At 37.6% G+C, this 15,555-nt stretch overlaps 2 protein-coding genes and 1 long non-coding RNA gene across 5 annotated transcripts; all 3 read right to left on the bottom strand.

Annotated features, from left to right (window-relative positions):
* Window positions 1–220: 220 nt before the first annotated feature.
* Window positions 221–4,259, bottom strand: LOC135168017 (uncharacterized). Its single transcript, XR_010299964.1, has 3 exons — window positions 1,469–4,259; window positions 1,259–1,381; window positions 221–997 (listed from the first exon to the last, which is right to left on the bottom strand). It is a non-coding gene; the product is annotated as an uncharacterized LOC135168017 (long non-coding RNA).
* Window positions 4,260–6,248: 1,989 nt separating this feature from the next.
* LOC135168148 (uncharacterized) lies at window positions 6,249–10,963 on the bottom strand. Its single transcript, XM_064132070.1, has 3 exons — window positions 6,669–10,963; window positions 6,361–6,550; window positions 6,249–6,278 (listed from the first exon to the last, which is right to left on the bottom strand). The coding sequence occupies exons 1-3, from the start codon at window positions 10,961–10,963 to the stop codon at window positions 6,249–6,251; spliced, it is 4,515 nt and encodes a 1,504-aa protein (XP_063988140.1).
* Window positions 10,964–11,162: 199 nt separating this feature from the next.
* Window positions 11,163–15,477, bottom strand: LOC135167947 (uncharacterized). 3 transcript variants are annotated; one of them, XM_064131685.1, is made up of 5 exons: window positions 15,186–15,477; window positions 14,467–14,835; window positions 12,087–14,328; window positions 11,743–11,855; window positions 11,163–11,653 (listed from the first exon to the last, which is right to left on the bottom strand). In XM_064131685.1, exons 2-3 carry the CDS (start codon window positions 14,596–14,598, stop codon window positions 13,714–13,716), a joined length of 747 nt encoding a protein of 248 aa, XP_063987755.1. In that variant the 5' UTR covers window positions 14,599–14,835; window positions 15,186–15,477; the 3' UTR covers window positions 11,163–11,653; window positions 11,743–11,855; window positions 12,087–13,713. The 3 variants fall into 3 exon arrangements, with proteins under 3 accessions (XP_063987755.1, XP_063987754.1, XP_063987753.1); XM_064131684.1 differs by having other exon boundaries at window positions 11,743–11,972; window positions 14,467–14,632; window positions 15,186–15,476; XM_064131683.1 differs by having other exon boundaries at window positions 14,467–14,632; window positions 15,186–15,476.
* Window positions 15,478–15,555: the final 78 nt, after the last annotated feature.

Raw genomic sequence — 15,555 nt, 5'->3', positions numbered from 1 at the left:
AGAATATAGATAGGCATACCTTAGTATAGCGCGGCGATTGCTCGCCACGGCCAGTATCGCCACGCCAACGATTCGGTTTAGGAGTGCGCCTATAGATGTTTCACATCAAACATAATAATAATCTCAGAATTTTTTAAACAGTTTTTTTTACGTAAAATCGGTAGTTTCTCCTCCGTACTTTCTAAAATGCATCACTTTCATTCATATCGATAATGATGTATTTGATCGCGAAGAAACGTCAAAAGAAGAAATAAATATTAATATTATGAGTGAGACGGAATTTTTATCGAAATGATTGTCCCACACATGGAGAACTTGTTGGTAATAATTTATCATTCAATTATGAAATTTTTCTCCTCAGAAGATGCCACTGGGGCGTTAAAAAACACTCGAAAAATTCTTTTGACACTTAAATATCAGATTATTTTTCTTTTCAATTTTCCTCACCTTCGCTATTGGTATCATTGCAGTGTATTGGGAGTAGTTGTGTGTATTTTGAGAAACTGATAACTGACGAAACGCCCTTGAAACATTGGAAGTTCTCTCAGGAATAATAAATATTATGATCATTAATGACTTCAAGCTTTCATTGCAATGACAGAATACTTGATGGTAATTATTTCCGTGAAACGTTGGTCTGAAAAAGAGTTTTTCTTCTCTCTAAATCTCTGAAGCACTGCAGGCAATTATGTTACTTCATACAGCAGAAATGTGATGATTTTTCAACCATTGTTTATATGTACGGATCTCGAAGAAATGTAAACTTAAATGCTCCAGAACCGCTGATGATAAATTATTGATGATCCCGATGGGAATTTTAACGCACTCAAGATATATATATCTTATCTACTATTATGTACATATATACATAACTAATCCTACATTGCAACGCCCTAAAGGACTACATTTTTTCGTATTAAGGGAGTCGAGAGCCTTTCTCCTATATATCCATTTTGTCAACCCATATGTTGTCGAAGGATTCCCTCACTCTGTCCCCCTGGAAAAGAAAGTACGATTCAAATGATCGATATATTGCATTTCCGTTTTTTTTAACGAGGAATTCAGGATCGAATGGAATAATTAGTAATCAGTGATAACTTATTATAAATTAAATTGAATATTTCTGAATTTCATGAAACATATCTGATAACTGGAGGAATAGGTAGAAAGGAATTCATATTCATATTTCGACCATGAACATGAGAAAACTTCGATCATGAATCATGGGTTAAAAATAAAACTATGGAACTGTTTTTACCAAAGCCATTGATTCCAGTGCACTTGCGATATTTCCAATAGTCTTTTTATTCTATTTTAATACTTCCTGTTGATATTTCGCTAAACCCCCATGAAACACTAATGAATGGATGAAAGCTCGATACTGTGGACAAAACAAGACATATCATGATCATTGACAAGATCAATTATCAAGTGTAACGAGGAAAAAAATATTCTGTGAATTATTCACTTCTGTGCAGCGAAATGATCTGTCTTCCTTGCTTAAAAGCCTGGAGAGTGGTGAGAAAAGATGCTCCTTAACCTCAAGACTTAGAGGGATAGATCTGAGGTTATAAAAGAAATGAAAGGGGATTTTTAATGTATTTCTATGTGCAACGCATATCTTTAATGGAAATAAAATATTATAAAAACACAAAAAACTTTTTTTTGTAAAAATAGTGTGCCAAGAGTTTCATGAGATAGTGACATGAAAGTAAGTTGTCTGGACACGGTCGCCAAGTTTTCCTAAGATAGAAAGAATGACACAGAATGGCGGTTACTAACCAAGACGTGAATAGAGGCTAGGTATCGCCCCGGTCGGTCAGTCAGACATAATTCAATACTTATCATGTATCGGTACGTAGAAATCTTAGTGTTGTGAATTCGTTTCTCGCGCAACATTTAAACCGGTTTGATAATGAGTATTTGTCCTTGTTTTGGCAATACTAATGACGTTTTCCTACACTAACAAACTTTTGATTATATGCCCCACGTTTCTTTGAACAGCTCAAGCTATAGGTAGATTTTTTACATGTTCCTTTAATCTTGTTCAGTCGTTAAAACAATTGACAACGAACAATGAAGTTGTCAATTGTTTGACCGATCGAACAAAATTGAAGAAACACACCACAAACTAAATCATAGTTTGGAATGTTCGAAGAAACGCGGCAGATATAACCCAAGATTTGCCAGAAGGAGAGAAACGTCATAATACTATCGGTGTCGATAATTTAGAGTTGACAATGATAAAAGTGCATAATAATGATTATTTCCTGCAATAATGAAATACGAAAAAGATTTTTCGTGGCGCTACAGTCCCACGTCACGAATAGAAATATACACACCTCGCCAGGGAAAACATATTACCATCCCCCAAGTGCTTGCCATTCTGGTCTTCAGCTCGGAAGGAAATTTTGCACGTGAGAGACGGTGATCTGTTTGCCTGGACCGGGACATGTAATGTTTTATCTTTCAATGTCTTATCGTAGTCATTAAGAAAATAAGGGAAATTTAATGATATACGTACCTTGTATTTTCATTATACTTGGTCCGGGAGCAATAACGCAATGATCAGTTCAATTTCAATGAAAGAAAGAAACATTCCTACACTCAACTGTCATTATAAAACAGATTGAACGATCAGTTTCATTTTTATCAGAAAAATCCCAAATCTGCAATCGACTACAAACTATATAGGGACCAGCGCTCTTTCTGGCTATAGTTTTCAATCAGCTCCCTTGATCTTCAAAAATCGGTTGAAGACTTATGTGATTTCCGATTGTGGAAATCCGAAAACTACAATCAACTACAAACTATTGTAGATGAGAAGCCAATGTCAGTTAAGCTTTAACAATGAAATCGTTCCTAACCGTGTTTCAAAGACGCATTGAACGCTCATTCCTTCAGATTGGAAAAAGAATTGGAAAATTGGAAAGAATTGGAAAAATTCCAAAACTATAATCAAGTATGATATTTTTTTCCACTTTTAGAAACAACTACAAACAAATCGTTCTACATATCTCAATTTTTCCTTTTTCCTGGTGTATTGAAAATACTACAAACAGCAAACCATTTTAGGCCGCAATCCGAGCTCATTTCAGCTAAGGCTGTCAGCAAGTTCCTAATTGGACTTCAAAGATCGATTCGATGTAGATTTGAGTGTGGAATAAAAAACATCCAAAACTGTAATTGAGTATGAACCTCAATCTATGTAATTATTTTTATTCGTTTTTTTTTTCATTGCAAGAAATGCCTGCAAGAAAATCCTAATATCTGAACTGTCTGCCACCCGGTTTTTGCGGTGCATTCGAAATTTATGAGTACTACGAATAACTACAAATGATTTCAGATAGAAATCCGAGCTTACTCTGGCTATAGCTTTCAATCAGTTTCTCCTTGATCTTCAAAAATGGAGTGGCCGCTCATTTAATTTCCGATTGCAAAGATTCCAAAACTACAATCAACTACAAACGATTGCAGATGAGAATCCAATGTCACTCAAGCGTAAACTATGACATCGTTCCGAACTGTGTTTCAAAAATGGACAGAATCCCCATTCTAGTGCAGATAGGACAAATTCCAAAACTACAATCATGTATGAACTTTGTTCTATAAGGTTTTTCAAACTTCTCCATTTTTTCCACTCTTAGAAACAACTACAAACAAATCCTCCTACATTTCTCAATTCTCTCCCACCCTTTTTTTCCGGTGTATTCAAAATCTATGAGTACTATAAACAACTACAAACTATTTGAGACAGGAAACCGATGTCATTTCGGTTATAGCTGTCGATTAGTTCTTACTCGGGCTCCAAAAATCGATATGGAGGCTCATTTCAGTTTACATTTGGAAAATTTGAGAACTACAATCACGTATGGATGTTGGTTCATAAGCATCTTCTTTTTCCTATATCTTCCACTTTCAAACACAACTTCAAATTTTCCTGCATATCTCAACTGTTCACCTTTTTTTATTCTCCGTGCATTGCAAATCTATGGTTACTACAATCAACTACAAACGCTTGTAGATAGGAATCTGAAGACAATTTGCCTATAGCTATCAATCATTTCCTACTTATGCTTTGAAAGCCGATTGCTCGTTAATTGCAGTTCGGATTAGAAAAATTCAAAAACTACTATCAACTACAAACGATTGCAAATAAGAATCCCACGTAATTTCGAATACAACTTTGAAATAGTTCCTCACTGTTTGAAAAAATCTATTAAACGTTCATTACGATACCGATCGTGAAATTTTCAGAACTACAATCAGCTACAAATGATTGCCAACGAGAATCCAATGTCACTCCAGCTGGAACTGTGAGATAGTTCCTAACTGTGTTTCAAAAACGAATTGGTCGCTCAGTTTTCAACTACAAACGAAAGAAACGTCACTACTATTCCAAGTAGCTCAAAATCTATCAAATATCAAATATTCGTTCGAATCCACCTCAGTGGGGTGCCCACTTCACGGAGCTGACTTCGCCGCATGACGGACGCATTATTGTGCCCCCCCCCCCGGAGATCCGATTGGGGGCAGTTTAGCCTCCGGAATAGATTTCCAATAACGCTCTGCCATGGTTGAAAGTAGACGATACGGTCGCCGGCCGTGCTAAGGGGCAGGAGCTGAAAAGCTGAAAAGTAAAGCAGAAAGTAAAAATAAGAGGATTAAGGATTAGATGGGGCGGTTCTCCGCGGCAGCGAGCTGGGTAGCTCGGGACGCTGGGCACCGTCCCTGGGAGGGGACTTCCGGTTCCCGCCGAGCTGGGTAGCTCAGATCGGGGCCCGGTGGAGGCGCTGAGGGAGTGCTCCCCCTCGACTCCCCTCGAAAGAGGAGCAGAGAGGGAGCAGACCCACAGAAAGGGGGAACCCACCCATCCCACCCGACGACCCACCCCGCGAGCCGTCCCTTTCCCGAGGGATACCCACCCGCTGCCCCTGAGACCCAGCCCCACGTGTGGCGTCGCGTTTTCGCCGGCCTCCACCGTTGCGGGAGGTTCCGACTACTAACGCGTGGCTGGAACTACTTGCGAGAACCGCAGCGTCCATGCCCTTCGCACTGCGAAGCAGCCTGTCCTTCGAACCCCAACCCGCGCGTGGAGCCACCCCTCCACCAGCCGATTTCGCCCTCCACCACGTGGAACCGCCCCTCCACCAGCCGATTTCGCCCTCCCTCGCGTCTGCCGAAGTCCGGCCCAGCCCACCGTGACCCAATCCGCGACCCTCCCTCACCGAAACCCCCCTTGGGCACAGGGGTTCACCCTGCACCCATAACCCCCGTTGGTATAATTATAGGGCCCCCCCCAAAGGGGGGTTCCCAATCCTTAGGCCAAGTTCGACTCATGGTCCGCGGGGTCGTCACACCCCGTATGTAAGGGCGGTTTTACCCGCCATTACACCCCCTGCACTGGGCACTTTTTTAGGTGAGCATTTTTAGGTGCGCTCGCGACATGAGAAATTGTACATACAAAATCAAGTTTATCAAAGCAATGTGGGCACTTTTTGCATGGACATGAAGTATAATAATATAGAAACTATATTCGAAGGAAGTGGTTATATTTAAATGAGTAAATATTAGTAAATAGTAAATACAAAATTTATCAATTCTCATCCATAAATTCAACAACTCTTACATCATCATTATCAGCATTTTCAACAAATTCTAAAACTGAAACAATAGGTCTATGGCAACTAAAGTGTGAAATGAACAATTTTGATTGAAATCTATTTATATTTCTTGTGAATACTGCATCACTAGTAGTTTTGTATTTTTTTGTGCTAAGATTGCGATCATTGGACATTGTTAAATCAAATTCTTCATATAAAACCGCATCTATTTTCAAGACAAATCTATAATCAAAAATAAAAATTTAGATTTTTTTAAAGCTATAATCGTAGCATATATATTTTTTCCGACCATCCGAATTTACTTTCGTCGATTCACATCCCTAGTGAAATTCTCTACTAAATTGGGTATATTTTCGATTTTTCCTACTTTTCCGGCTTTCCCATAATTTTTAGCGATTTTCCGACCGCCGATTCACGTCCCTAGTGAAATTCATTGAGTACGAGACTGAACCGCGCGCCCCAGCGCGCGGGCACTCAATGAATAACTGTCTACGACTCTATTACGAAAGAAATCCTACGAATGATTTATCAATGGGTTTTCTCTCTGTTAATAAATGGAATAAAACACAATAACAACACCTAATCATACTATGATGATTGAGATATCTCCACAGTAACTTGTACTTAATGAACATTTCGAAATGTACTGGGGACCTGAGCATATTCGAAAGCGGTTCCCATAATTTAAGGAATTCCCTATCCAGTTTTGATTAATAGATGAAAGTTGAAAAGACACCGAAACTGAATTAATAACGTGTAACTCAACATTGGTGTAGATAGAACCTCCATAATCTAGGCAATCGTTTCGGAATGCGCTCAGGAAACTATGATGAAAATATTGAGTTTTTATATATTGCAAAATTTTAACTAAGTGTAAGTGACTGTCCAAGTACTTAAAGGTATGATCGCAACTCTCATATCTAATTCTAGCGATATAACTCTTTAAAGACGTAATTTTTTATCATATTGTTGGTCCTTTGTTCACCAAGGAAGAGTTGCAGTGACTGCCAAGATCGAACACGTGAAAACGCAACATATAATTGCCCATGATTGAAGACATCTTTTCGAAGATCGAGTCCAATTCTATTGAATGTTTGTCCTTGACTTTTGTTGATTGTCATCGCGAATGCCAGTTTGATAGGAAACTGTCGACGTTGGAATGTAAAAGGGTAGACGTCCTCACAATAGAGAATGATGCGATGAATGAAAACGATCTCTCCGGCCTTGTCGCCCGTGAGAATTCGACATCGTAGGAGATTATTTGCGAGTTCTAAAATTTGTAGCCGTGTACCGTTACACAATCCTTCATTGATACTAAGATTTCGAATGAGCATAACGATACAGTTGTGTCTAAGTTTCAACTCATGCGGCGGGAAACCTGGTGGACTTAATGAATTCAAATACTCTGGGAGTATTGCATCTGAAATATCTCCATTGTCACAGTTTTTCACACTGTCTATGCTGGTATAAATCTTTTCCGTTGTTTTATCGAAGTGTTCTACAACTCGATTGTTTATTTCTTCAACATCAATGTTTCGTGCAGAGAGTATTGCGACATTTGCAAATTCATCGAATTTTCTCTTCTCTATGAGTTCTTTGCATGTTGATACAACTATATCAGCTGTTCGTGGAGCTATACACTGTTCTGGTGCTAACAAATTATTGCTGGCATCAGTTGAACATCCATCACCTACAGAAAGAAGATATCTGGAGAACTCAATTTCTCCTGGGAGAGTACGCATATTTTCAGTCAGTGCAAATATGGAAAAATGTTTCCACAACACACTGAATTTGATCGATAAATTGACCATCTCAGAGCGAGTAGCGTGAGTTTTCACTGGTAATAACTGCCTGAAATCACCGCCCAAAATCATAATTTTTCCTCCGAATGGCAGGTTCACATTCGTAAAGTCACGAAGTGTTCGATCGACCAATTCCAAAGCGTATCTCGGTGCCATTGGAGCTTCATCCCAGATGAAAACATCAACTCCTCGTAGATAATCAGCGTTTTGAGACTGATTCTTAATGTTTGAAACAGAATGGGAGAAAAGAGGAACCGGCATACCAAAAGTTTTATGCACAGTTCTCCCATGCGGTAGTAATATTGCCGCAATACCTGTAAACGCCATTGTGCAAATTTGTTTTCCTCTTCCTGTCAGTATATGATAGATTGTGGTGTAAATAAATGTTTTACCTGAACCACCGGGACCATCAATGTAAAAACATGTATTTGACGAATTATTTACCTCCGAAGAAACTACATCGAAAATTTTATCCACAATTTCCTTCTGCTTGACGTTCAATCTTCGATATTGATCAAGACCAATTTCTGTATGCTGTTGGAGCATTCCTGCATCTATGGACTCGGTAATATTATTTGGCACCTCTTCCATCGTAGGCATGGTAGGAAAACGACTCAAGTCTGAACCTTCTTGAGTGAGAAATGTATTGATTTCAGCATACGCTCTTCTTTCAGCTGTTTGAACATCGGCATCTCGTTGAAAATCTTGAGACATGGCATCTTTGAATTTCAACCATAATTCTTCTGGTTGGTTTGGCTGACAATATATCAAAATTCGAGCGTACAGACGACGGAGTTGTCGAGGCATCATCCATATTTCGCCATCTGTCATTGCTCGTTCCCATTCTGTATCATCTGCGATAAGTCCTAATGCTAGACAGGTACTGAGATACGTATCATACAGATGTCCATTAACAGTTCTCAAATCCTCAAAACTAATTGCTCCGTTGCTTTTTATCAATAATAATCGCAGATGAAACAATTCAATTTGAGTGGGAGCTACCGAATACATTCGTCCGATAACATTGAATTGAGCTTTCCGTTTCTCCCATCTTGAGATCCCTGAATCTCGATTTTTCTTGAAAACGTAATGGGACGGAATTTCTGAATAAGTGAACTTCCTAGCTTCGGGATCTCGTTGATTTAGAGTGAAATAATCCATCAACATTGTTTCTTTTTGCAATGCAGACCTTATAGCTTCATCATCGGCTACATCGGAAATGGTTAGAGTCTGTTGATTAGGTAGATGCACAGGTAATCTCACGATTGAATGACTTTTTTCTTGTAATATATGACTTAATATACGATCACTGGCTTCGACTGGGCTGACATATCGAGCCTCCACGAAATTACGAATTTCATCATGATCGATCACATTTTCACCATAACCAGGATCGGTAATCTCAACGGCCGCCGCATCATGGCCTTTGTAAACATATTTATATAGATACTTTACCGATTGGATAGATGAAACGACTTCAACGTTGATATGACAATTGTATAATTTCAATAGTGTGGGATTATAGGGAACTACAAATTTATTGTCAATTGTTTGTCCATTTCCACGGTTATAAACACCAGTGTTTCTGCGACGATACGTAGGATAACCGTTTTCATCTAGGGTAGTTTCGGCTTGAAAATCTTTGGGGAAATGTTTCGTACACTTACCTTTTTCGTTTTTACACCAACTGCCACATGGACCGTGAATCATGTTCTTCATTACGATTTGATGTAACGTGGGATCTTCGTCTGGATTTGGAATTTCTGCAGAAATATATTTATCAACTACATCTGGAGTAGTTATTTTGTGATTCTGTTTCAACGTTAATAATATGTGCACATGAGGTAAACCTCGTTTCTGATATTCAACGACATACACGTATGCAAGCACTTCGCCGAACAATTTATCTTTTATGATGGTTTTTTTCATCAACTCATCTTTTTTCCTGTGAAAAACACGTGAAACTAAATCAGGTCGATCAGATGGTGTTTGAGCGGGTAATAAATTTTCTTGTATTTCACGCCAGTTTGGATTGCACGTCATCGTAATGAAGAGATCCGGTTTACCGAATTTCCTTACAATTGACATGGCATCTTGATAGTGCTGCATCATGTTGCGTGGAGAACCCACAAATGATGAAGGAAGAATGACCATTTTTCCAACTCGACCATGAGATTCATTTGCTCTTCTTTGTAAATGATCTCTTAAACCTTGATACGTGTCAGAACGTAGCTTTTCTTGATTATTTCTATCAAATGTCAAACGGTCTCTCTCAACTTTGACGTAGCTGTCAACAATCCATTGTTGGAATAATCTGCCGCCTTTGAGAATCACATTGTCGTCTCTGTCAGCCATTCTGTACTTTGTATAAGCATTGCGAGTAACTCGTCCAGACCTGTTCGTCAATGGCATTTTGTCGTGCCATCCTCGAGTTCCGTTGGGATAGAACAGTGGATAAATCCACGGTTCAACATTGGGATCCATGGTGCTGATATACGTGAGTTCTTTCGTAGCTTTGACACGGATTGAAACGTAAGACTCTGGGATTTCGCCGTCCGCAGTAGTAGTGAATATCGCTGCGACTTCATTAATCTTCTGGAGATTATATCGTCCACGATCCATGCCTGGTTTCAAAGAAAACAATAGTTGCATCTCAGGTTCCACTCCTGATTCTCTAGAATTTAGTCTCGATTGCAATAGTTCCTCGTGCATCATTTGATATGATCGTGCAAAGTCATTGCATTCCCGAAGTGCGCTATCGATTTCACCTACCAATTCTGCATCCAACGTTGACATTTGATTGCATCGAACATCAGTTGCTTCATTTTGATCAACTATGAAGAGCTGACCATATGAAGGACATTCACTTTCAGAAGGGTACAAACTCGTATTAATCTGGTAATAAATTTGGCCGTTAATTTTAAAACAATATGGTCCAGGGCGTCTTTCATCAAAATTCACCAAATTTGCATTGAACGAAGCGAATGCAAAAGAATTATTATAACTACGTATACGCTGAAGAAAATGATTGGATTTTTCATGCTTGCCGTCGAATAATTCACGCAATATTCCTGGTGGTTCAGGTAAAGATTCTAATCTCACCGCTCCGTGACCACAACAACTCTGGAATGAATCTTTCTTACCTGACGTTCGCTCAAATGCAAAATGCTTCGCGTTGCAATGACAACAAATCATGTCCATGGGTCCTATATAGTGTTCAGCAATACTTCTTTCACTTCTTTCTAGCCTGGGACCTGTATTTCCAATATTTGTATTAACGATTCCTGACACCGTTGACATGCGTTTTGCTTGTAAGGGAATCCATTCTGAACAAACTACCGAATCTTTAATGGTTGGCTGTTTGACTGAATGTTGTATGGGAATATTTAGGTCAATTCTATGACCCCGAAGGTTAGCCATCTGATCAACTCGACGTTTTTGTCGACGTAATTTCTGCTGGGCTGTATTCTTTTCACGCCTTACCTTTTTCAATTCTGCTTCTTCTTCTGGTGTTCGTTGGATCTTTCTTCTGGGCATTTTATCAATCGAAGTAATGACTACAATTGTTCAATACTACTAATTGATAGGGAAAATGATGATTTCCTACAGATTTATTGAATTTTGTGGCTAGATAAATCAATTGTGTTTGCTGAAACTGAATGATAATGGTTGGTTTTAAGGGAAGAAATTATTAGAACAGGTTATTTCAGAAAAAAAAATCATTTATTTTCTTCTTGAATATCAATAGAACCTTTGGACTCAAACATTCAGCGTGTTTATACTGTTATTACAATTGCAAGTAAATCTCGATCTATTTTGTTTCGTTCAATATCTAGTGTTTTGTCATATTAAATGGAAGTTTCCGTATCTGTATTCAAAAACTTGAAACTGAGTTTTCGGTTTTGAATCTCTGGAAAGTTGGATTCTTGTATTGGTTGTATGTTTCAGTATCTGTATGAAAAGACTCGTGACTGGTTTTACGGTTGAAAATTTCTGGACTCTGAAATTTCTGGCTCCGATTCTGTACGACTCGATGTGAGTTCTAGGACCTGAGTTCTATGATTTGTGTTCTAGGATCTGGTTTCTAGGATCTGAGTTCTCGGATCTGATTCTCTATGTGTAAACTCTTGAAACTATTTTTTCCTGAAAATCTGTAAATGTTTCGATGGGATAATCACTGCAATGTTCTTGATGCTGACAATCACTTCGGGAAGGAGTGCGAGGAATCTGAAAAGAAAAACATTCAATTTCAATACAGAAAAATTTCATTCGTAATGAAAATTTCAGTCGAATGCACGAAAAAAGTATCTGCTTACCTTGACTGAGTGATTGAGGATATGAACGGAGCACAGGATTTGGTTCTTGACAACTCGAGTGAATAATGAAAGAATTAGCCCATCGACCCCTCAGCGCTCTGAAATTTATTTCCCTGCAAGAGAATCACGTTTTGTATTCGTTGTGCATCGTTATTATCATCTAAGAGTAGAGAATTCCATGCAAGTAGGGCGACATGAACTGTGAATGGAGGTTAGGCGTATTTATTTACCTACAGACATGAAATTTTGTTTCAGAGCCTAATTTCTCGTGGAAAAGAAAATTAAAGATCATGTAATTTATTGGAGTCATCATAGATATAGAAAATACAAATGAATCTACTTACTGTAGTTTTTTTCTCCTACGAAATTCAATGGACCATTCGAATCGCTTCGTGAGTTATCAATTTTTGATATTTTAACATCAAAGAATGAAACTCGATGCTTTTTGGTGTCTCACAACTTCCGGAACTGTTAAAATATGATTTCTGAATTGTTTTTAGATTATAACTATTCAATAATGTGGGAAACAACGATACTTCTGTTTTATATTGACAAAATAGCACCCAAAGTCTCGTGTAGCTCATGCTCTTTTCATGAATATCCACCCCAATCCGCATGAACGACCGTCGCTAATTTCTCCTTCCCGCAATAATTCCTTTCCCTCATTTCAAAATGAAGAGAAAATTGTACCAAATTCAATTAAAAGTGATGTTCGTTTATTTATTTCTGTTTTTTATGACAAAAAATTTCTGTTTTATGACAAAATCACCCTTTATTTTCCATACAAACATCTTACAAACGGGAAGAAAATACAAAGAAACATTACGTTACATACATTATATGGCAATGAGGATAATGGGATTATTACAATTTTGTTTCACTCATTTTTTCGCTTTTGAAAAACAATATTTTTTCAAGTGCATGCTGTTTGCTTGAATCACATAAAAAGTAAAATTGAACTTTTTTTAACTGAAAAAGATACACAACTATCTTAAAGTATCGATGGAATACAAACAATCTTTCCATCTATGTATGAGAAAATGGAAATTCGATTCTACTCAAGATGTGTAACAATCATATTCGTCAGAGAACTTAATTAGTCTTTTTCTCATATTAAAAGTATTGATTATGCAAGAACTGTTTAAAAATATTTTTTGTAGGCTCTAAATTATCTACGATTCGAATCTTTGTTTCTATTATTAATGCTTTGTACATTTGGCCCTTGAATATCACGATTAGTTATATTTTGATAAATTAAATTATTTTTCACGAATGAATGTCACAAATTGGAGTTTCCAATTAATTGAAGTCTCTAGTCTTTCTCTAGTCGAGTTTAGGTTAAGGAAATACTGCTCTAGTGCTTTGTACATTTGGCCCTTGCATATAACGATTAGTTATATTTTGATAAATTAAATTATTATTACTCACGAATGAATATCACAAATTGGAGTTTCCAATTAATCTACGTCTCTAGTCTTTCTCTAGTCGAGTTTAGGTTAAGGAAATACTGCTCTAGTGCTTTGTACATTTGGCCCTTGCATATCACGATTAGTTATATTTTTATAAATTAAATTATTATTATTCACGAATGAATATCACAAATTGGAGTTTCCAATTAATTTACGTCTCTAGTCTTTCTCTAGTCGAGTTTAGGTTAAGGAAATACTGCCCTAGTCAATTTATAGTTTTTTAGTCTTTGAAAAGAAGTTATCGATAAATCTAGTCTTTCTCTAGTCATCTCTAACTTAATGAAATTCTAGCCTCGAATAATTTTTTTTTAGAAAGTCAAGTCCTTTACGTGACGAAATTATTTTTTACATTATGATTGTTCTCTTGAAAATTTTTTTCTCAATCTCCATGAAATCACAGGGAATTTAATTTGAGAAAAATCTACGAAAAGATTAGTGATAACAGCAATAAATATTGTCTCTCAGTTGAAATAACAGTACAGATAATAATACCCCTTTGAACCTAGTCATTCTTCTCAATTGACATCGCTCTCTGAATTTCTTCTACACCCTGACCGTTCGAGAAACGTTTTGGTTCCGGTAAATCTCCAGTCGAGTAGCGTTTAGAGGTCGCTGAGATGATCGCTTTTGACATTTCTTCCTCCGTAGCCGTTTTACCCTCGATCAAAACGACATGACTCATGTCTGGAACTTCGAAGTAGTACTCGGGATATGCCTTGTTTGTCTTCAAGACCCTGGACTTCAGTTTCCCCATGAGCTTGACACACGTTCCAACCTTAATCTCTTTCGTCTCCTTGAAAATCGCAATTTGGACAGCGAGTCTGTGTTTGCCATTGACAATGCAGCCTCCACCGTACGAAGCTGAGAAATGAACAACTTCAACGAATGGACTCTTGATGAATCCAGTAACTGACACTGGAGCGTTTTGGTGACGAAGTAGAGTTTCCATGGCAACTTCAGGGTAATTTTCTGGGACAATTATTCCAGCTCCATCGAGACTTCCCAGATATTTTATGGTGCTCGCTGCCTGAACGTTGAACTCCACATCAACAACGTCTTCGTTCCCATGATAAGCAGTATTGACAGGAGTAATGCAACCCATAGTGATATACATTTTCTGTAGGGAATTGTTTTTTTTGTAAACATAAATGTGTTACCCATAGTTCACGGTTTTCGATTAATGAATATGAATATTGATGATGAAAATTCTGTTGTGACAACTAACTATTTAACTATTATTAACATGAAGAAACACCTGGTAATGAGAAATTTTCGGTGAGTTGACCTTGGCGACATTGTCCCACATCAGTACACGAATCCTCGCTCCATCCCCATTGTTCATTACGAACTTTAGCAAAGTTTTTTTTCCATTGCTGACAGTTTTCATCCCATCAATCTTATCGACGTAACCTGAGAGTATCCTGTCAAATGAAAAAAAATCGAATTCCTCGATATCCCACAATTTTTATGTCAATCTTTTTTAGTTTTCTACCATGAAAACTAAAATCTTTTTTAGTTTTCTACCATGAAAACTAAAAAAGAGGTCGTTGATATTAATTCTTGAGTGTCGATGAAACTAATTTGTTAATGCCATGTGACTTGAGAGGTTATGGTGCGTACTTTTCTATATTGGTTTGCAGAGAAATTAACAATTAGATTAGAATAAAAAAAAAAACATGAAAACTAAAAAAGAGGTCGTTGATATTAATTCTTTAGTGTAGATGAAACGAATTTGTTAATGCCATGTGACTTGAGAGGTTATGGTGCGTACTTTTCAATATATGTTTGCAGAAAAATTAACAATTAGATTAGAATAAAAAAAAAACATGAAAACTAAAAAAGAGGTCGTTGATATTAATTCTTGAGTGTAGATGAAACGAATTTATTAATGCCATGTGACTTGAGAGGTTATGGTGCGTACTTTTCAATATATGTTTGCAGAGAAATTAACAATTAGAATAAAAAAATACTTACACAGCTGTGTCTCCCGTCTCAAAATTGATAATTTCCTCAGTAGAGGTAAATGGATGACTTTGCACTGACATTTTTCACGTGGATTTCGTTTCGAAAGATCACGTAATTTGGAAGAACGGTTGCCTGGTGTGATTACCGAATGGTGAAAAGGAATAGGTTGGAAATTGGCGTGGGCACGTGAACGTACGTTGACAGCTGGCACACCAGGTGGAGCGAACGTCTAAACGTGAACGTACGTTGACAGCTGGCACACCAGGTGGAGCGAACGTCTAACCAATGATATGAGAATATTTCAAATGAAAAATCTCGCGGCACTGTCAGTGAACCAATAAGGAATCGTGCCTTCACTTTTGCGAGATTTTCGATACAA

Source organism: Diachasmimorpha longicaudata, chromosome 12 (assembly GCF_034640455.1).
Source record: "Diachasmimorpha longicaudata isolate KC_UGA_2023 chromosome 12, iyDiaLong2, whole genome shotgun sequence".
NCBI classification, from domain to species: domain Eukaryota; kingdom Metazoa; phylum Arthropoda; class Insecta; order Hymenoptera; family Braconidae; genus Diachasmimorpha; species Diachasmimorpha longicaudata.
The sequence above is the reverse complement of the archived record's forward strand: the minus strand, read 5'-3'. Positions and strand labels throughout refer to the sequence as shown.